Source organism: Osmerus mordax, chromosome 24 (genome assembly GCF_038355195.1).
Source record: "Osmerus mordax isolate fOsmMor3 chromosome 24, fOsmMor3.pri, whole genome shotgun sequence".
Taxonomy (NCBI): domain Eukaryota; kingdom Metazoa; phylum Chordata; class Actinopteri; order Osmeriformes; family Osmeridae; genus Osmerus; species Osmerus mordax.
The window spans coordinates 4,561,572-4,583,591 of NC_090073.1; the positions used below are offsets into that span (position 1 = coordinate 4,561,572).

Consider the following 22,020-nt stretch of genomic DNA (forward strand, 5'->3'; position numbering starts at 1 on the left):
AAAGCACTAGATTTTAGAGGACTGTATTGTAGGGCCCCTCAATCTGTCCAAGTATTGGCAACAAACTTTCATGCACACAAATTAAGCGGGATATTGATAGAAACTGATCGACAGAGTATTGTCTCTGAGATGTGGGGGCTACGAATGTCAATCTTGACATAATATTAGACCTACCATTGCAAATGATGTGAGGTGCTGCTGTTTGCTCTTTATATTGTGTTTATAATTGTGTAAGATTCGTCTTGTTGATAGTCTTCATTCAAATGGTGTTTTAAGAATATTTGATTGTGTTTGAAATCCCTCATGAAGAGGCCATTTAAGAGGCGTGGCACTTCTCTTGATGTACCCCTCCTCCCAACACCTCCTCCTGACATTCCCATAACCTGCCCCACCTGCCCCCGACCGTGGCAAATGTGGAATCTCCGCAACACGTGTCTGAGACGGCATGGAATATATCACATGACTGGAGCGTTTGATTTTAGACTGCCGGGACAGTAAACAGCGCCAGCATAATTGAGATGCATTTCTTGCCACTTTCAACTTTAGTTAGCCAGCTCATACGTTCCACAGATATTGCCCACCTAAACCAGGAAAACATCTAGGAACTTTGTTATTGCTATTAAAAAGTGAATTTAAGGAGAGAGAAAAAACATGTTCATATCTGAGTCTCGGCTTTTAGAATAGGAATTGGTCTTACGAGGAAAAAACGTCAAAATTGTTATGATACAATATTGGCCTTATCGATGACTTACAACGCAGTGAAATTGCTCTCCGAGTCCTTTTCTGTGAAAATAGGAAGCCATTGGGAAAATCTTGGCTGGAATGAGGCAAAACTGTACTCTCTCCGGAGCACACAGGATGGTAGTGAGGAGGCCAGGGCCAAGTTAAAGCCAGGAGAGTAAGAGAATCAGATTTTCGAGCACATTCCAACCTGGCCTCTGAGAGGCAGGTCTGTGTACATGAGGCCTGTGCTAGGGTTGGAGAACGGAGGACATGAACGGAGGGAGTGTTCCAGAAGGCAAGCGGGTGACGAGTGTGCACATGCACATGCACATAACACATATCCACACTTTAGCCTTATACTAAAATTACATTCCCGTGACTATCGGCTCAGTTGCATGCAATTAACATGAACACATTTAAAGGTGTAATTTACTGTGAATTGTTGTGAATTGTTTTGTTTTGACCAAATTGTATGTGAATGCATGTGATGTCCAGCATACATGTTGATGTTTCCATTCTATGATATAAGGATTCTTTTTTACAGCTTGCTTAACTTTTAGGGACCTAAGCAAGAATCATCAGGGGTGACTCAGTAGGCAGATGGCTCTAAATGCACTTTTTAAGTGTCTGTCCTGGTTACTTAGGAAAGTGAACTTTCTTTAAATTTTCATTTCATTGAGGTAAAAGAACTGTAAATATCTGAGAGCTAGTGTTTTTAGGGAATAGTTGGCCGAGGAAGTCCTCTTGGCACAAGCATTTGGATCTTGTTTAAATATTGTATCTTTCCCTGAACCCAGGGGACAGTGAATTAGACAGATGTTGGGGTTTGTGCTTTGAAACAAATGTGCTGTGTCTTGACTTCTGTCTCAAATCAAGATAACAGTTTGGGTCCTGCCCGTCCATCTTAGCCATGTCTTACGAACCTTAAAATAACAAAAATGGAAAAGAGGAGACTACTTAAAACTAAAGGTTGTAGATCTTCCCTAGTTTTCACAGCAGCTGACATTCTTGCTTCATGCGATGTGACTCCCAGGCAGGAATGATTCGCACTGACTTAGACGAGTACTTCATTGAGCCGCTGGAGAGGGGCATCCAGGAGCAGGAAGAGCAAGGCAGGGTCCACATCGTCTACAGGAGGTCCGCAGTGCTCCAGGCCCCCTTGGAGAGCTCCATGGACTGCCAGGTGGAAGGTAGGATTGAACACAATTGCCTTGGTGACTGTATTACATTTGGGGTGAATTGTCATTAGTAGTGCAAATGTCATGTCAATTGGACTGTAATAAGACCTTATGTGGAAGAAATTCATGTGCAGTGGATGATCTGTGTATGGAAATTGCATTACTGAACCAGATAGCTAGAAAGATATGTCGCCTTGCAACTTGAAGCTCAACTCAAACTGCAAGTATCTGTGGAAGTGTATGGGATGAGTGTAAAAAAGGTGGAATTGGTTAAACTCACTTCTAAGTATAAATACCACCATTCCCAAACATCAATTGCTATTAGAAGGAACACTTGTGAGTGGAAATGACACCTGTGACTTATGGTACAGTCATCAGGATAGAGACATGGAGAATGGAATTCAATAAAAGTAAAATATTCCCCACTTAAGTAAAAAAAAAAAATAGTCTTCTCATTGTTTTGAAAGTGGAAAGCTTAGATTTTTCTGCTTTCCTTAGATTTTTTAAATATACCTCTTCTGACATATCACTGATCTTTGTTGATGTATCGTGCAACTTGATCATAATTATGTTATTTGTTAATCATACTTTCTCAAAGCTTAAATTAGAGAAAAACCTAAACAGATTGTTTAAATAAAATACAACATTTAGCTCAGGTCAACGACTTTGGGGTATTTCGCATTTTATAAGCTATTCAGCGGCTAGCTATATTATCTTACATACCTAGAAATCACATAGAAATCTTGAAGGGTAGTTCTATGAAAAGTATTCTGTGAGTATTCATCTAAATTAGAATGCAGCCTAGACAGCACTTATGAATAGGAGCCCAAGCCTGCTCAGAGGAAAGAAGAGCTAGAATGTTCTTCAGGTATATCACTCGTTATCATACATTTTGGGGATTTCTTTTCCTGCTTCTTTGATTATGATGATTTTTGAAAAAGTTTGCTTGTTTGACCTAGTTTGACGCTCATTTGGGGGTGTTCAGTCAACCTAGTTTGCCTGTCATATAACCTCTCAGTAGCAGTTGCTGCAAACTGTAGTACCCAGAGGCATTCGGGTGGTCAGGGTCTGCACAACACACACACACTCCTTTTACAGGGGCAGCGCTTGCCAACATAAAACCACGAAGCGCAGTATCTCCTGAGTGCACGAGCTCAGCAGGTACCCTTTAATTCCACCCGCTGACACATGGAAATAATTTCATGGGACTTAAATTGTAAAATGCTTCTAACAGCATTTTTTCTCCTTTCAGAGAGAACGCACTGTTGGGTAACTTTTGCTGCTTGCGCATTTCGACTCAGTCGGGGCACTTCACAAAAGGAAACTACAAAGATTTCTTCCAGTCATCAAAGCCAATGTAATTAACTTGTGGTACATGTGGCAGAAGGGCTGAGAAAGCTGTTTGCATGACAAATAAATTGCGAGTGCCAGATCAAACCCAGCCTATGAAACACCTTGTTATATTCAGCTACCTAAGCTACCTAATGGAAATACATGGAAAAGTAACTAGACAGGGAGATTTTTTTAAAGTTTAAAAGTAGACCTGCGTTAAATTGAATATATTGGAAAGTGACGTGCTAATCACAATGTTTATGGCAACTATGACTTAATAACAAACATTCTATCTTTGGAAAAAAAAGTCTGCTATTGTAATTGGTCTTTTGTATTAGGTCTGAGAGTCTGTTGTGAAAGTAAATAACCATTTCAGTAAAATACCTGTCCGTTCCGCAAACCTTTATCTGTTTGATTAACAGAGCATGGCTTTGAAGTGTTTGTAGACTGAATTTAAATCGACACAAGACATTCCCTTTCTTAGTGTTCATGAATACATGCTTTTCCGGTACCCAACTTTGTAATCATCACATTTTATTAGGGGATGAGACAAGGGAGGGAGTGGATTATTAGCTGGAGATAAACAGTACAGGTAGGAATCCAATAGAGAAGTAATTTGTAGCTTGCAGCATGGCTCCCCCCCAAGCCACTGTGCCACGTGTGAGCTCCACTAACCAACCCCTGCTCCCTGCACTTCAGTCGGGGGGGCGTCTCAAGGGAAGGGGGCTGCCTCGCCCCCAGCGGTTGGGGCGCGTGAGCCTGCGTGTTCGTCTCCGTCCGAGTGTGTGTGTGTGTGTGTGAGGAATTAGGATCTGAGACACTTTGGCACTTGTAAGGAAAGCATGTGTGTGCAGATGAGGGGAAGTCCCGCACGTTTGAAGTAGGTACCTCAGAGAGCGTGTTGACTCTGGGGCCTGGGCCTGAGCCTGGTCCTGTCGCACAAGAATGCCTGTGTCATGACGAGAGCGCAGGAGAGGAGGAATGCGCTCCACAATGCTAACTCTGTCGAAGCCAGGACCATGGCTGAGGTCACGGACATTTCTTTGAGCCACTCCGCACAATCAATCAGTGCCAGTGTCTGCTGGCGTTAGTGTAGCTGGGACTGAAATGTGAAGATTCAGAAGCTTGCATGGCATAGATTGGTTGGGAGATCCGAAAGGCCAGTTGATTGTACATTCTTGATTAATCTATCTACCTTTTCAATATTTCATGAAACCTTTTGGATCATATTTATATTGTTTATTATTGTGTGGTTTTCCATTATTCAACTAGTTATTATCATCACTCTTCTTGAAGAGAATCATATTTTAGGGAAAATATAATAAAGCAATATTGTATAATATTGGCTGCAATCTCTCACTCTTTCTGTTTATTTCCCAATAGTATTAATACTCATTACAGTAATTATTATTAGTATGAATAATTAGGCTTACTTTGGCGTCTCTGGTTCTGCAGAGAGTTTAGAAGTTAGAGTAAGTTAAAGTACTTATAGCAGTACTGTGCTGGCCTCATGGTCTTGTTCTCTGTTGTCCTCCCAGAACCGGAGCTAGGCATCCCAGGAGTGTTGGATAATGTTGCCAAACAGGTCAACCAGACTGTCCGGCGGCGCCGTCATGCCGGAGACGACGACTACAACATAGAAGTTCTGCTGGGAGTGGACGACTCAGTGGTGCGCTTCCACGGCAAGGAGCACGTCCAGAACTACCTTCTCACCCTCATGAACATCGTAAGTAAACGCCGCCCGCTTCCACCGCGACCCCCTCGCCGCTTTAAACTCCCATCGAGCGGACGTCAAGTGTGGGTTGGGGTAAGCTGACGCTTTCGCCGACGCAACCGCTTGGCGGAGAGAGGCCGCGTAGCGGGAGGGGGCGCCGGGTCAGGTCGCGTCCCGCTCCTCCTCCCGACATCCTCCGACCCCGCCTCCTCTCGACACCTCCTCTTCCCAACAAGTCCTCCAACCCCGACACCTCCTCTTCCCGACAACTCCGCCACCCGACACCTCCTCCTCCTCTCGACGGCACCACATCCCGACACATCTTCCTAACGCCTCCCTGCTCCCCGTGGACATGCCTGCATGCATCTCTCTCTTCTCTCCCTGGCTGTCACTCACTGTCACGCTCCTTTTCCTGTCTGCTCCTTTTCGACCCTCGACCCCCACCCCCCCCCCCCCCCCCCCCCCGCTCTCCCCCACTGATGTCTGTTCTCATCTCATCATTACTCCAGAAGCCGCTATCATCACAATATCCCCTTCTGCAGATCACTGTCTTGTCACCAGAAATACACTTGGACATGATTCGGTCTGTCAGGTGATGATGGAGAGGATGTGTAAACAATTTCCAAGGACACTTTTGGAAAGGGAAATATATATTAGGGCATTTTTATAAGGTCCATGTCTCCACCTCCACAATAACATTATAAAAATGTTTATCCCTACATCCTGGGTACCTGTGTCGTAGGCTATATATCTTAAATTATCGAACGGTCGGTCTGTGCAATCCATGCATTGTGTTGCGTGAATACATCAAATAATGGTTACCATGATTACCATTTTACGGCAGGAATGTTTAGATCACCAAGAAAGCCACACTTTTTCTCAATTCTGCCTGTCACAAAGACTAAAGCTCAACTGGTTGGGCTTGCGGCTCTGCGAGGTGGAGACTCGGCCTCTCCGCCCCATGGACAGTTCAGAATGACCATTGGGTTACATTGTCAAGACTGCCACCTACTGGTCACGGTTTGTGAAGCTAATTGATGGTGAGTTTCAGTTGATGAGCCTGGGGTGCCGCGCTGAGTCAGCTACTGTACATCCAGAAAGAGGAAAGAGGAAAATGATGTCTCCCAAACCTGGTATGAGATGAATGGCTCTGTGACCATCCTCTACGAAACTAGCTGGCCATCCCCTTTGACTTGTATGACTTTCAACCCATTCAGCCAATGGTAGTAGGTCTGTCAAGGGGTCTGAGGCTAACATATGTAGGCCCTACTGTAAACTCCTGTAAATAAATAAGGAAGTACAATGCACTGAAGTTAGTGCTGGGTCAGTTCTAGTGCCATCTTTAATGTGACATTTCCCAAAGATTTTCAGAAAGAAATCACATACAAGTCACTTCAGCGTCATCTCATTTGTACATAGAAAACAACAAATAATTTCAAAGAGTTCAAAGAATTACTCCCGTGTGTACACCATACAACAAATAATGTGTTCTCTAAGACATGACTGTATCTTCTATATTTCTACTTAGGAACCACGTTATTTACATTTCACCAATCGAAGAAAAACGACATGTTGAACTAACAAGCTGCAATAAAAAGTATTTTCAAAGTATAACACATTCCGTTCAAATGATACCCCTTATCTTATTTAGCAGTTTTATTAGCATACCCAATAATGGTAAAGATTTGCAAAAGACCATCACTTTTGCAACATTTAACAAGAAAACCAATGAATTACAATTTATGGCCAGAAACACAGTCGAGTGCTGAACTAGTCACCAGTTGGTTATTGAATGTTGCAAACAGTCTCACGCACACAGGCGAATCCAGAAGGGGGGAGGCAGAAAGAACCAAGGACAGCCCTCGTTGATCGACCGGGTGTGGATGTGGGGGGCACTGTGCAGCTCTGTGAGGGTGTAATGAGTGAGTGTTGTGGCATGTCTCCGTTAGTTTTGTTTAGCGAAGCACAAACGATAAAGAAAATAATGAGAACATTCATGGAGTCTATGCGAAACCGGTCTGCTCATAGGTATGATCCCGCATTGTGTAATCTGCTGTTTGGCAGCTGAAAGACTGGACCACTGCTTGCTGGTTGATATTGTTTTTCGGAATTAAATTGACGAGTGTTTATTTATTTAAAAGTAGAGTTTGTCTCTGGCCGGTCCCATACACAAGGACCTGACGTAAAAGCGTGGAGCAAGGGAGCATGGATGAGACCTGTCTTAAGTTGCTATTGCTGGACTTGAGAGATCACAACCAAGCGTGAATAAAAAACACCTACACAAAATGACGAAAGAAAATATACGAGGATTTATGGTGAAATACATACCAAATGTAGGCATACAGAATGCTACACCGTCCGAAAACCCCTCTAGTAGGCTACAAAAACAAATATGCCAAGAGCACATAAAAAGACAACACTTAAATGGAAATGGCAAACAGAAGATTGAAGCTTCAGAAACTCCAACCAGCACTAAACCAGCAGCCGCGCTGGTTGAATTGCCTCTGACAGGCCAACTGCCCCTAGCTGACAGACTGTTGAGGCAATCTGCGTTTATATGCCAGTGAACATTTGAATCTTGCACTTGAATACCCCATTTCCCCTCTCTCTCTCTCTCTCTCTCTCTCTCTCTCTCTCTCTCTCTCTCTCTCTCTCTCTCTCTCTCTCTCTCTCTCTCTCTCTCTCTCTTTCTCTCTCTCTCTCTCTACTTCTTCCCTCCCCCTTTTGTGGCCACAATACCCTCTTTGTTTGAAGCGAATCCAAGCGCCGGCGTTCGTAAGGTTTCTGCTGAGCTGTTGGGGTGCCATGCTGTCGTACTGCTCTTCCTCTCAGCATGTCAGGAATAACGCCCACACAAAGTCTCCATAAACAATGAGAGATGGACATGGTGATTGACATCGCTACTTTACCGTAACCCGACATTAACTCTGTCATCTGTTGGGAATATTGGGCCCTCCCACCCAAACAGACTACAAGATGCAAAACAATATTGCAACACATTATTGCAAATACATCAATGAGCAGCTATAGGCCTACCTACTTTTCTCAAGAAATGCATTTCAAGCTTAAAATGTGTTCATTGTTATATCAGGAACTCCAAAGATGACCAAGGGAATGTTTATTGGCGAACAATTAAACAGCCCATTGCTGGAATTCGTTTTAACATTTAAAGTTTGGCAGTTTGATAAGCTCTGGCCTTATCAGCTTATCACACAGCCGATCTGTTTTTTGTGACGTATAAGGACACATTTGTGTCGTGCTTCGTCAGCACGTAAATATGCGCAACCAGAAACGTCTTAGATGTTGGGGTGAGCAGGGGGTGTCGTATCTCTGTGAGAGCCTCCGCAGATGTGGAAATACCCCATGTGCATCGTCTGCTAAATAAAACATGTGCACGTCTTCGTCCATGGGTAGCCTTAGTGAAGTAACCATGGTTTTTACACCAGAACTGGAGCCAAATACATTGCAGATGTTCATTCAGGATCAACTGTGTAGTTGTCGATGTGGAACACCCACAGACTGGCCGACGGCATTAACGCGTAAAACAGCAGAGCCACTTATATATCTTGTAAATGATATCAAGGGTTTACTTTGACCTATTCCATCCTGAACTACATTATCAACAAACACGTGTGCTCTCATGCATGTGGTTTATCACTTTGTGGCCTAAAATATAGTTAGCCATTTACATCCTGTTCCCTTTTGGAAAGCATTGATGCAACGATGCAGATACATTGGAAGACAATTCCTCAGGCTAGAGAAAATCTTGGTGATGCCAGTGGAGGTTTCATATTGTGACATTGTACTCTGTGTATACGTTATATTGTACTCTATTTATTGCAAATTGGGTCTCTAGTATAAGTTGAGTCTCCCTTGCCTGTGTGCGTTTCTGGTAAAGACTTCTATGGGCATGAATTTACCAAGTAGAAAACAGGGTTTCACCAAGATATTTTGAAGATTGTGCCTTCAATCTTCCTATCAGTGTATACAAAGTATGTTCTAGCATCAATATGTTTAGCAGGAGAAGCATTTCTCATATCATATTAGAAAGCTTACTCTGGCAGACATGATATCAATGATATCTTTGATGATACATTTTCAAATACAGTGTTGGGGTATGAAAGGTTGAATAAGATGCCATTCAGCACCTTGAACTGCCCTTCTAACGATGTACTAAAGATGCACTTTCTAATGATCAATCTACGTGTGGGAAACAGATGTAACTCCATCCTTATAAAGGGGAGTCAGATGGCTGAGCGGTGAGGGAGTCGGGCTAGTAATCTGAAGGTTGCCAGTTCGATTCCCGGACGTGCCAAATGACGTTGTGTCCTTGGGCAAGGCACTTCACCCCACTTGCTTCGGGGGGAATGTCCCTGTACTTACTGTAAGTCGCTCTGGATAAGAGCGTCTGCTAAATGACTAAATGTAAATGTATAAAGTCACGATGCAACCTTACATGCATCGTCCAGCCATCATAATCGGGAAACCGGACCCAGATCATTAGGAGAACCAGATTTGCCACTGTAGTACCCATTGTATTGTTAATACAGTGCCTTGACTACACTTGGACGGGCATTATTCTTGCAGCTCTCTGCGACGGCGAACAAGTTGTACATTTAATCACGTGTATTTCTTATCAAGCATCAACTGTGATTCCACTAAAAGACTAGAAGAATATAAAAAAACTGAATTGATAGATACATACATTATTTCATTGCATTGATAGTCACCAGGATGATAAACAAAATAAAATTTAAAAAAATATTCTAGTATAGCACCAGACTAGTGAATATGTAGGCACTAGAATAAAAGTGTCGTATAACAGTATGCTGAAATACCCATAAACTAAAGGAGCAATTGTATTTTTGTTTTTAATTGGCTGTTTCCTTTCTTATCTCTCTTGTCTCTCCCAGGTAAATGAGATCTACCATGACGACTCACTGGGTATCCATATTAATGTTGTCTTGGTGCGGATGATCATGCTGGGCTATGCCAAGGTGAGATGAACGAAAGGTTGAATTCTTCACCCCGTCCCATGTAAAAATGTTGGCAGTAATTCAGTCAAAGGAGACTTTCGTCTCATTAGACCAGAGAAAATGCATGGCACTGGATGTATTGTCTTACTTGATATACGATATAAAATACATATGGTAAATATTTTTCATGTTTATACATTGGCCTGCCTCTGATCTTGTTAACGAATTACATGGTCCTCTATGACCAATATGCAGGACTCACTGTAAATGTTATTCATTTAGTTTGTGTTTAGTACACCAATGCAATTCTGTAGAGGCATCCGTTTTTAGTCACCTTCGGGAGGTTGGGTTGTGCGTGTGTTTGTTGCTAATGTTGGTCTCTAACGACGCTCTCCCCTGCCAGTCCATCAGCCTCATCGAGCGAGGCAACCCATCGAGGAGTCTGGAGAACGTGTGTCGCTGGGCTTTCGTGCAGCAGAAAGCTGACCCGGACCACTCGGAGCACCACGACCATGCTATCTTTCTCACCAGGCAGGGGTTCGGCCCCACCGGCATGCAGGGTGAGGGGACCCACACGGAATGAATTACATTAACATTGAATGATGTGGGGGTTTGGGGTGGTGGGGGTGAAACAGCTGGACAGGTGAGGGTGATTGGCCACAGACATCTGCCACATTTATATCAGGTGTTTTCTCAAATGAATACAGATGGATATGTGTTTGTGGAAGGGGACCAACTAAAACTACTGAGCCTAAATAGGTCACCATCGTTCTGTTTTGGGACAAAGCCTCTAAACGGCAATGAAAATATAATACGAAAAGTGTTTTTTGTTTTTTTTATCAGTATGCTTTGTAGCTCATGACTGAACTGACTGAATGCACGCTTATAGTTGAACAAACATTTGGTTATCTAGAAATCTGAGTTGTAACTATGTTACAAAAGGTAGAATTGTGATAACAGCCCTTCATTTCTATTATACCAAACATTTGATAAAAAATGTCAAATCAGAGTCACTCACTGAAACACACACTGATGTTAAAAGCTTTTATTCCAAACATCTTATTAAAATGTAAATATGTCACGTAAAACAACTTCACTGACACATATCACTATTTGATAACGTGTTATTTGAAACGCAGGCCTCCAATATCAGTGTGGAATACATCTTCACACAATTTACCACACTTTATCTAAGAGGGATTCTCCAAATGCATTTATGTTCGGACTCACAACTCCAAAAAACATGGAGAAGACTGTAAACGTAAGTGGGTACAGGGAGTGCACGATGATAATGAGAAAACTCCTATCTGAACGTCAGCTCACTAAATCTTGGGTCAAACACCACATCCATGGTAGTGTACTACCCTGCTGACAATAATAATTTGGGTAGATTTGTGTCCAGAACTGCACAATCCCACTAGACCCATCCCAGGATTTAGAGACACTGTTAGATCCCATCTGTTGCCAATCTAGTGTCCTCAATGCCCCCCAAATAGGGAGTCAGGTGGCTGAGCGGTTAGGGAATCGGGCTTGTAATCTGAAGGTTGCCAGTTCGATTCCCGGCCGTGCGAAATGACGTTGTGTCAAGGCACTTCACCCCACTTGCCTCGGGGGAATGTCCCTGTACTTACTGTCAACTCGCTCATAAAAAATCTTTCATATTTCTAAATCCAAATGTGTGCCTCATCCGGGAGTGTTCTGAGATGTGTTTGGGTTGGTTGTCAGGTTTGCGGGGGGGGGGGGGGGGGGGGGGGATCACTGTAATGGGTTGTCATGGTGTGAATAATGTAGGTAATCTCTGCTGTAGACCTATGGAGAGGCACAAGCTTAGGGGGATGTGAGCGCCCAGACCTCCAGGCCTCTGTTGAACGGAGCAGCTGGCAGCGTCAATTATTTGTCTCCTGCCATCTTTGTCTCTTTCGCCGTATTGCCCCTTCCTCGTCTACACCCCGTCCTCTCCGTCATTTCATCATCTCTCCTCCCTCTCTTCCTCGTTGTCTCCTATCTGTAGCTTACACTCCTTCCTCCATCTCTTCCTGTCGTTCCAGGGTACGCCCCGGTGACAGGCATGTGCCACCCCGTGCGGAGCTGCACCCTGAACCACGAAGACGGCTTCTCCTCCGCCTTCGTGGTGGCCCACGAGACAGGGCACGTGTAGGTTCTCGAATAAGAGTCTGTGTGCTGTCTTTCTTCTGTGAGCGGGAATGCGTTATGGTTGTGTGTCGCGCATGACACACAACCATATTGCGAGTATATGCATTTGAGTTCCCTTGCGGGTGTCTGTATGAATGGAAAATCCTTGTAGGGATTTGTGTCTCCTAAGTGAGATGACATTTTTCTGAATAATACAGGGTTTGCGCACAATGTTTTCACCAGTGTGAATGCCTTCAGACTCCATTGCCATAAATGACCTTTCTGCATCATAGCCTTAGGCAATGGACTGGTGAGACTAGCTTCTTTTAATGCTATTGTTTATTTACCAACCAACACATTTACCAAACCCGTATCCAGGGTGAAACTAATTTGAGCTTGCTAATAATTACTTTTCCGTTTAATGGTGAGAGGATGTGAATGGATGCAAATTAGTGTCCATATGTGTTTTGTGTGTGGGTTTGCCTGCGGGGTGAGGAAATGCACTCACCCAGTTTGTTGCACAATGTATGCAGTACATCTGAGTGAATACAACCCACACTATATGTAATCCACATGATTTAGCCGGTCTTGTGTGTTGTGCTGGTGACAGACTGGGGATGGAACATGACGGACAGGGGAACCGCTGTGGAGACGAGACAGCCATGGGCAGTGTCATGGCTCCCCTGGTCCAGGCCGCCTTCCATCGCTACCATTGGTCAATGTGCAGTGGTCAGGAACTTAAAAGATACATCCAGTAAGTGTCACTTTTTTTTTTTTTTTTTACTTAACTTTATTTAACCAGGCAGAATAATTAGGAACAAATTCATATTTTCAGTGATGGCCTGGCAGGTACTTTCTGATGTTACATATTACTTATGTCACTTACAGAAGATTTCAAAAGACAAGGCGTTCTTAAAAACGTGTATTTTAAATGCACCCAAATTCAAAATGAGTCCAATAAATTATCCTTCCACACGATACCAGACAATACCCCAAATTAGCAAACCAAACCATGATCAAATCTTTATTCTGCTAGCAGAGTGTAAACTAATAGTTGGCCATGACAGTTTGTGTGATGAAGACTACTTGATTACAAGCCATGTTGTGAAAGATTAGTGCAGCAATAAAACATGAAATATATTGAATGTTCCACACGAGTAATCGGTCGTTTCTGTATTGAATAGTTGATTATAATAATAATCGATAGGCCAAGCTTTAGCCATGCATGTGCACTGTAATAATATCATTGACTGCAGGCTTTGGTTTTAATTTACAAATATTGGATTTTCCAGTGGCACCAAGCATGTATGATTGATAAGTGGAGCGTGCTCATTAACTCTGCGAGTATATCCAGAGGTGATGGCAATCAATTGTATGGATTGAAATGATTTTGAAGGTTCCCTCTCCTGTGTAGACCTAATGAACCCTGGGTCTGCGACAAACCTCCAACCTACGAATGAGGACAAGTAGATGTTTATCTGTATCTGTACCAGACAAATCCACCATCTTGACAATAATTATCCATCTTTGCGGCATTATTTCTGTTTTTAAATGTTAGACACCATCGCCGTCAATGTTCAATATAGTCAATAGTCAATATTTTGCTCTACAAATCTAGTGAATGCTGTTCATCGTTTTAGTCTTCAGTGATTGTCTGTGTCTTACAGTTCCTATGACTGTCTCCTCGATGACCCCTTTAAACACGATTGGCCCCAACTACCTGAACTTCCTGGCATCAACTACTCCATGGATGAGCAGTGTCGATTTGACTTTGGAGTGGGATACAAAATCTGTACCTCAGTGAGTTGAACTGCAGGAACTCTAATATCACTGGACAACTGGACCTTTCTTTTTGAATGTTGCTCTATATTTTGACACGTCTCACAATGATGTGACCTTTTTCCTCTTGACAGTATATTGCTTAAGTCAATGTTTACGCAAATTTGACCCAAAATGTGTTGCACTGCATGTCATTGCGCTCTTGTTCTACTGTATGAGGGTTTTCACATTTTGCTCTTGTTGTTACATTTACCCTGTTACGGTGGTCAGTCAATTCTCTTCAGTAACATGCTCCCCAGTCCTGTTCAATATTATATATATATATACACACAGTATATATATATATCAAAATAAAGTTATGCATAGAGATTGGCTCTTCACTTTTGACAGTAGTGCTTCGCTTTGTAAGCTCCCTGGTTGTTTACATTCCAGGTTGAAAATGGCTGCCAAGCGATGACATGTTTTCATTCTCCCCGCTCCTAGTTTCGCACATTCGACCCATGTAAGCAGTTGTGGTGTAGTCACCCGGACAACCCGTACTTCTGCAAGACCAAGAAAGGCCCCCCCCTCGATGGGACAGAATGTGCACCTGGCAAAGTGAGTCCAGTCTAGTTCTTCCTCTGCGACGGTGGTCTCCCTTTGTTCTGGTGACTTGAGTCTCTCCTCCATCCCTCGAACTCGCACAGTGGTGCTACAAAGGTCACTGCATGTGGAAGAACGCCAACCAGGTGAAGCAAGATGGCGCCTGGGGTTCCTGGAGCAAGTATGGCTCCTGTTCGCGTTCCTGTGGTACCGGAGTCCGCTTCCGAACACGCCAATGTAACGCGCCGTCGTAAGTGCGACTAATACACACATTTGCAGATCTGTCATAGTTAGCATGCATTCATTTGAAGGTCAGATATTCTGTGGGCAGACTGTAGCGCTATACATTTTCATGTGCAAACCACTGCGGTAGTTGCATCATTTAGTTTAATCTGTAGCAAAGGTGGTTTGTTCACATGATTCACTGTGAACACACACAGACACCTAGATCGTGTACTTCATCTGATTCGACTTTGGTCTTTTACCAAAAAAACAGTCCTTCAAACGGAGGCCAGGATTGTCCGGGAGTGAACTTTGAGTACCAGCTCTGCAACACTAACGACTGCCTCAAGCACTTTGAGGACTTCAGGGCCCAGCAGTGCCAGCTCCGCAACTCCCACTTTGAGTACCAGAACAGCAAACACCACTGGCTGCCCTACGAGCATCCAGACTGTAAGTGTGAGATGATACCCAGGGTTCTCATTTCCTCTGCTGCCCTGGCTTCTCCGACCTCTGAGTATGGCTGCTGGGGGTGGGCTGGGGGTGGGAGTGTGGGTGTGGGTGAGGGGGGTGGGGGGGGTGCTTGAAGGCAGTTCGTCACAGGAAGTACAGCCTAATCAAAAGAAACACGGGATGTGCTGTTGAAAACACTAACCGCAAAGCACAGGATCTACATTACCCTCACGTTGTGTTCTACACTCTTGATCTGGTTGTGTGTGTGTGTGTGTTTGTGTAGGGGGGGTTGAGATGCAGACGGTGTGTGAATGTGACAATGTTTGCTCCTAATCTTCTCCCCTACCTTGGTCCTGTTGTGTGAGCAGAGAGAAGCGTGTTGAGTGTACTAAGAAAGATCTCCAAGGTGAATACTTGGCCCTTTGAAACGAGATGGGACACTACTGTGAAAACACCCACATTGGCTTGCAATATACTTACATGATTAAACTCCTCACGGAGATGATTATTCTGGCTTAATGCGGGATCACTAGGAAACAGCCAAGAGGAACAGGACCAAAAATAACTTAGATTGGGCACCTTTCCCTTAGGTCAATTCAGTTTCTGAAGGCAAGTGGTATAAGGGCCTTTAAAGTAAAAGTTTTATTGTAATGTTTTGTGTTCAAAGGTATCTATTTTCATGGTGTTCTATTGTACTTATTCTAGCTAATAGGAGATGTCATCTGTACTGCCAGTCCAAGGAAACAGGTGACGTGGCCTACATGAAGCTGCTGGTGCATGATGGGACACGGTGTTCCTATAAAGACCCTTACAGCATCTGTGTGCGTGGAGAATGTGTGGTAAGCCGAATGTGTGTTTTCAAAAAGGGAACTATTTTCCAGACTGAAAAACATTCACCTTCTGAGTCTTTCATATGTGTTGATCATGTAAGTTAGAAAACAGTACAATTATTGATATGAAGTTTGTTTTTATGAACCCCAAAATATTTTTGCCTCAGAGCTTCTCTGATGACAAATTGTTGCAGCCAGTCGTCTTTTGCCAATAGCAAATGAAGCATTGTCAAAACTGTAAATTGTTGGTTGGCAGCTGAACCCAGCTGGCCAAGACTTGCCAGGAAACATCCTCTTGTCAGATAAGAGTTACCAGTCCTTCATTCGATTATTTTCATCCAAACGGTTAAAGATGAAACGCGTGTGTATCTAATTGTTCTCCTCAGAAAGTTGGATGTGACAAAGAAATTGGGTCCAACAAAGTGGAGGATAAATGTGGCGTTTGCGGAGGCGACAACTCCCACTGCCGCACGGTCAAAGGAACGTTCACTCGAACCCCCAAAAAAGCTGGTAGGTGCCATGTTACATCCAAACGAATCGCAATCCCCAATGCTCATGACTGTCTTGTATGCACCTGTCCTCTCACTTTGTTTCTCAATGTCTACGTTTTTGCAATACGTTCAGAAATTCCTAAATACAATGCAGGCTGTCTGTGAAAGGTATCTAGGGTTGTTGTTTTGGAGTGGGACATTTAACATGTGTGTGCGGTACTAATATGTGTATAAACAGTACATGTTTATGTGTACTGTACAGGTATTTATGGTTTGTATTCTTATTTGTTCCCAATTATAATACCAGTGCTGACTTGCCCAGGGACTGCAGGGGAGAATGACCTCTTCAGTTTACCCTGGCATATTTACCGACATGTTTACTTGATTGTGATTTGATCTAAATCACTGTGCATTATCTATATCAAAAAAGGCTGAACAAACTATATGCCTGACCTGCCTAAACTATGTGCACAGCAGAGCAACTGCTTCCCCTTAAATCCTGACATTTCATTCCAAGTCTCAAGGTCATACTAACTTACTCACACAAATTCTCCTCACTGGATGAATGCGCGTACCATGTAGGCTGAGGCCTTACAGCAGTGGCCTCGAATCTGGGCCCTTTGCTGAGTGTCCTCCTCTTCCTTTCTCTCTGTCTCCCTGCCTATCCTCTTACACTTTACTTACAAACTGTCTTTAAAAAAAAGGGAACAAATTCCAGAAAAAAATACATTTTTAAACCCTTACTTCACAGACGGTTTTCCAAACCTGCCAGGGCCTCCATCACTGTATCTGCTGTCTTCGAGAGAAAATATACTTTCTGTTTCCTCCAGTTATCTCAACATCTTCACGCCCTTGTGGATGTTTGTTTATTATTATTTTGTGTTAAAAGTATTTACGGGGTGGTACCCACTGCGTCGTAAATATCCAGAACATCCACAGAGAATTCACAGTTGGCTCCTGAATCTGATCAGGTCAGGACTGTTATGTCAGAACATCTGGATCGATAGGGCCATGCTACCCTTAACATTACATGCATGAATGGCCCGTGAAGGCATGGAGCTACATACATAGCACTCATCAACTGCAGAGTGTTAGGGTTAGTAGGGTTTTTGTCAGAAAGGCAGACTTTTTGAGGCAGCCAAAGTAGCCAACGACCGCCTAGTTTCCTGCCTAAGCTCAGCTCTTCATTTACAACAGACAGTATTGCTGTCTGTTACAACATGAATATGAGTAATGAAAATTATACAATACTATTTTCATCTTAAGAATGTAATAGTGACTTTAGCACTTGGAACTACCAAACAACAGGATAGCCAACCATCCTCAAATGGGATTTGCTAGATGAAGTAGTCTAATTGATATTCTTTAGTTATCCACAGTTACCTGTGCCTGAATTTCATCCAGGTTCTTTTATCAGAGAAAGTTAAGGTAATTTCCCCCCTTGTGTTTTCAGTAATGCATGCCTTTACAATTTACATTTTGAATATACTGTGCCTCGGTCAAGTACTGTAATGTCAAATTAAATCAAAGTCTTGCAGATGACCACTTTGCTGCTGTAGTAACTTAATCTTCCCCTTTGCTAGACAAGCATTTGTGAATATGAATATAATTCTACAATTCCAAATTTTTGATACTGATATTCAAAGCAAGTTTTCATTTAACAAGAGAAGAGACTTGAATATGTGTCTATGAGTTTTACCTAGCCCATCAGCACTGTAGTGTTATGGGCAATGTTTTGAACGTCTTAAAAAAATGGTTGTTTTATTAATTGGCATCATAGGTATGGCTTTTTGTTGTCCAAGCTGTTCCTTCCTTAAGTGACTTACGACAGGGTTGTTGATATCAAGCATTTGGAAAAGAGTCGACATATGCTAACTTGTACACCATCCAAGACTCAATGAGATGAATTCTCATTGCTGCCACCCACAAGGCACACACATACTGCAGGACTGGGATGATGAAAAGAAACACCTACAGATTTGTTAGTAGGACTGTTGCTATTATTATACTTTGTTGACAAATGCCAAGCAAAGGTAGCTAATGAGGAAGATGAAGTCATGAGGGTGATTTCTTTTTTTGGGCTAATTTCTAATGTCAACTCTTAACATGAATTTCCTATGTGGATCATAACGCATAATAACATACAGGTGATAGACTGACAGAATGTGATGGTTAAATGACTTTGAAAAGGTTCAGTGAGGTCTTCATAAATCCATCATAATGCATACATTCAAATAATCTTTGAGCAAGATTTATGTCATAAACACACAGTGAATAAGTACGATTTATAATATAATATGACATACATGTATAGGGTCACATAGACCACAATATACAATTCCCTGTTAAATTCTTCAGGATTTGGAAATGTACAATATGTAAGCATCATAAAGGATTTATCAACATTGAATTTAGCCTAACCAAAACCACATTGAAATAACCTCGCATCTCTAACTGTCTTGTGTAACGCTAATCACTCACATTTTTTAACAGGAAAACAGTTAAGCAAGAGATGCCACAAAGAAATCCCTTTGTTGGAAAACACAATCTGCAAGTATCCAGTGTTGCCTGATCTAACTGTTCTTCCTTCCTCTTTGTACTGTTTTTCCTTCAACTAACTGCTCATACAGCTATTGCAAGTCATTTAGCAAGGTTAAAACAGGGAGGTGAACAAATACCATATCACAATAATTTTCTTTGGTGGCTCATATACATTATGTTAGCATTAGACCATGATTAAGTACATGCTAAAGTATTCAAGTATCAATGGATTACACAATTCAGTTTGTGTCATTATACGGGGTATACGAAATCAAGTATATTATTCTATGTATATGACACATACATTATAACATTATAACAGTATTTGACTCAGGCATGACAGTCTGCTGCCATGGTAATGGCAGTATTCCTCTTCCAAATGTGCCAGCATTTTTTGAGTTTGTGGAAGCCATTTAGGTTGAATTGGTAGTATGATTTCCTTGGGGGCATTGCAGACACAACACACACAAAACAACATCTGGGAACATTTCCCTCTAACCATAATGAGATCAGCATAAATATATTTTTATCACACCCAATGAAACCTAAAAGGTTAGTCTTAAATCATGAACCAACACTAATTCTGGTCATGCAAGAAAAAATGCAAGTTTGCTTGCTGTGTCTGCTAAATTGTGAACTTTGTAACACTTTTCATCTTCATCTATTATTGGCTTTAAGGCCACAACAAATTAAAATGCGTTTTCTAGGAATCAGAAGTGTCACTCCTGCCAAGGCGAAAAGATATTCACACAAGGGTCATGCAAATTCTGCCATGACTGTTTGCTTACTTTTTCTAATGCAAATACCTTTTCTTCTGCTACACTAATCAAAACCCTTAATCCGGTAGCCGAGAAAAAAAACAATGAAGAACCAGGAAACACTTCAAAGACAACTAACTGATTTATTTGATTTCAAGGGAAGACGAGAGGAGCGTTTTCCCTACCTAAAGGAGCGCGAAATGTGTGCCTCAATGAAACCGAGGATTCTAGAAATGTGTTTGGTAAGTCTTGGACGGTTTGCAGAGTGGTGGACATTATATGAATAGAAAATGAAGACGGCTCTGTAGCTCTTGCTGAGCTTTGCGGAAATATGGCTCAAGGTCCTTTCATTTATTTCTCCCATTACTGGTAACGGCATCAGTGTATGTCTGAATTTACCATCGACATTGACGAGTAGATTGTACTTTTACTTCACTGTAATGAACTGAAATGAATGAAGAGCTTTTTTTGCCATGCTTCGGCTTGTTGTACTGTATTGTACTTCATAGACTTCTCTGGCCATTGATTGATGCCATCGAAGTTACGATTTTTTCCAAAACGTAAAAATCGCCAGATCACAGTGATGTCCACCTCTGCAAACTTATGAACATTTATTTTGGTTCCTGCTAACTAACCTGCTTCTTTTATCTTTCCCAAACAATTTTGCTTCTTCTGCTGATACACATACGTGCAAAGGTTACCTTAAGATGTTTCTCATTCCACCTGGGGCTAGACATATGATCATCCAAGAACACGAGGCTTCTCCTCATATTCTTGGTAAGTGTGAGTCCTTCTGTTGAATGTTTGATGGCAAATTAAGATGAAATAGAATGGGCCTAAATTAACTGTCATGAAAAAAATAAAAATAAATTTACTGTCATGAATATTAAATATTGCTTACTGAAGTATGCATACTACTCATACAGAATGTCCTCCAGAGTGTTTTGTTTTGTGACAGCATCTTGCTGTCTCTTACACAACGGGACTCTGTTAAAAAGCAACAACAACACACAGTGCCGTTCAAAATAGATCATGGACTCTTCTTCTAGCTGCTCAGTGTTGCAGCAATATTAACCTCTTTTTTTATTCACTTTTTTTTATCTAAATATTTGGCTGAAAGGCTCTACATGTGACCCTGTGAGTCTGGTAAAGTGGAGTTCATAACCTTGGGCAGCAAACATTGAGAAGCCTAGTATTTACACGTACATTTAGACTACTGAACAGCTTTAAGTTATGTATGTGGCTGCCTGATGTATTTACGCGTTGTCATATCTATATGACATCGCTTTGTTATAGAATTCTGTCTACAGAATTCTTGATAGTACTATCATACAGCAAGTTGATGCCGCCATGTTTCCATGGTTTTATCCTCAGCAAGTGGGCATGATTAATACGCCCAGTTTCCCCCCTCTTGTTGCTGTGATACTTGTGAGGATTCTTTCAAGCATTTCAAGGAACAAAACTTTCAGCCAGCCCAAAATGTACAATGCACACACACTGACTAAGTCAAATCAGTAGGAAAGCTGATAACATCAAAATGAAATAGTGTACGGCTACAATAGAAAAGGAAATGTTAATTCTGATCTTTAATTTCTCAGAAAGTCTCTACAATATGGATATTTGTAGCAAAATTCATTTGAAAAGTAGTCAGTCATGCCTAAATATAATTGTGTGCCTCATTGCCCAGGTGCAAACTCCATATCTGTCAAAGGGACAATAATTCACACTCGAATAATCTGTTCATTTAGCTGACGATTTATCCAAAGCGACATACAGGGGGATTTTTGAACCTGTGATTCAGATGCAGTCAGATGCTCTGCCACTGAGCTTTACCCATCCCCAGACTCAAAGACAAGTCTGTTTCATCCCAACTGTGCACTAGCTCACTCCTCACGGAACCATCTAGATGTCTTCATTGAAATAGCTTGGTAATGTTTTCTCAGGAAAACCACAACTTTGCACTGTAACAAACCCTCCATACCCAGCCTGTAGAGACAGCTCTTCTTCCCTGCTCAAATAGAACGTGCATTCATGCATAGCACATTGAAGCGTATTCATTATGGTGTCACCTATCATAAGGTGACAGTTATTGATGGATAAAGATTAAGATATGCCTGACACAGTTTTTCATTTGCTCTGGTAGTCTTGTCATGTCCAACTGTGTCCCCATACTGAGTCATTGGTCAGGATGTCATGCATGTCAACAGAAATCTTACCTACTGTAGATGTTAGTATAAAATAAGACATTTAATAAACAGACCAATGAATCATATCGATGGACATAAATAGGTATAGAGTAGATATAGAATAT

At 42.1% G+C, this 22,020-nt stretch overlaps 1 protein-coding gene across 1 annotated transcript in view; it reads left to right on the forward strand.

Annotated features, from left to right (window-relative positions):
* adamts3 (ADAM metallopeptidase with thrombospondin type 1 motif, 3) overlaps positions 1–22,020 on the forward strand; it is a 37,710-nt gene that overhangs the window by 11,470 nt on the left and 4,220 nt on the right. The window contains exons 4-16 of the mRNA XM_067228426.1: positions 1,757–1,913; positions 4,772–4,959; positions 9,861–9,944; positions 10,327–10,483; positions 11,972–12,077; positions 12,667–12,810; positions 13,724–13,856; positions 14,319–14,432; positions 14,522–14,667; positions 14,914–15,089; positions 15,795–15,928; positions 16,306–16,429; positions 20,406–20,486. Of these exons, the coding sequence (XP_067084527.1) occupies positions 1,757–1,913; positions 4,772–4,959; positions 9,861–9,944; positions 10,327–10,483; positions 11,972–12,077; positions 12,667–12,810; positions 13,724–13,856; positions 14,319–14,432; positions 14,522–14,667; positions 14,914–15,089; positions 15,795–15,928; positions 16,306–16,429; positions 20,406–20,486 (1,744 nt within the window). The remainder of the gene's footprint in view (positions 1–1,756; positions 1,914–4,771; positions 4,960–9,860; positions 9,945–10,326; positions 10,484–11,971; positions 12,078–12,666; positions 12,811–13,723; positions 13,857–14,318; positions 14,433–14,521; positions 14,668–14,913; positions 15,090–15,794; positions 15,929–16,305; positions 16,430–20,405; positions 20,487–22,020) is intronic.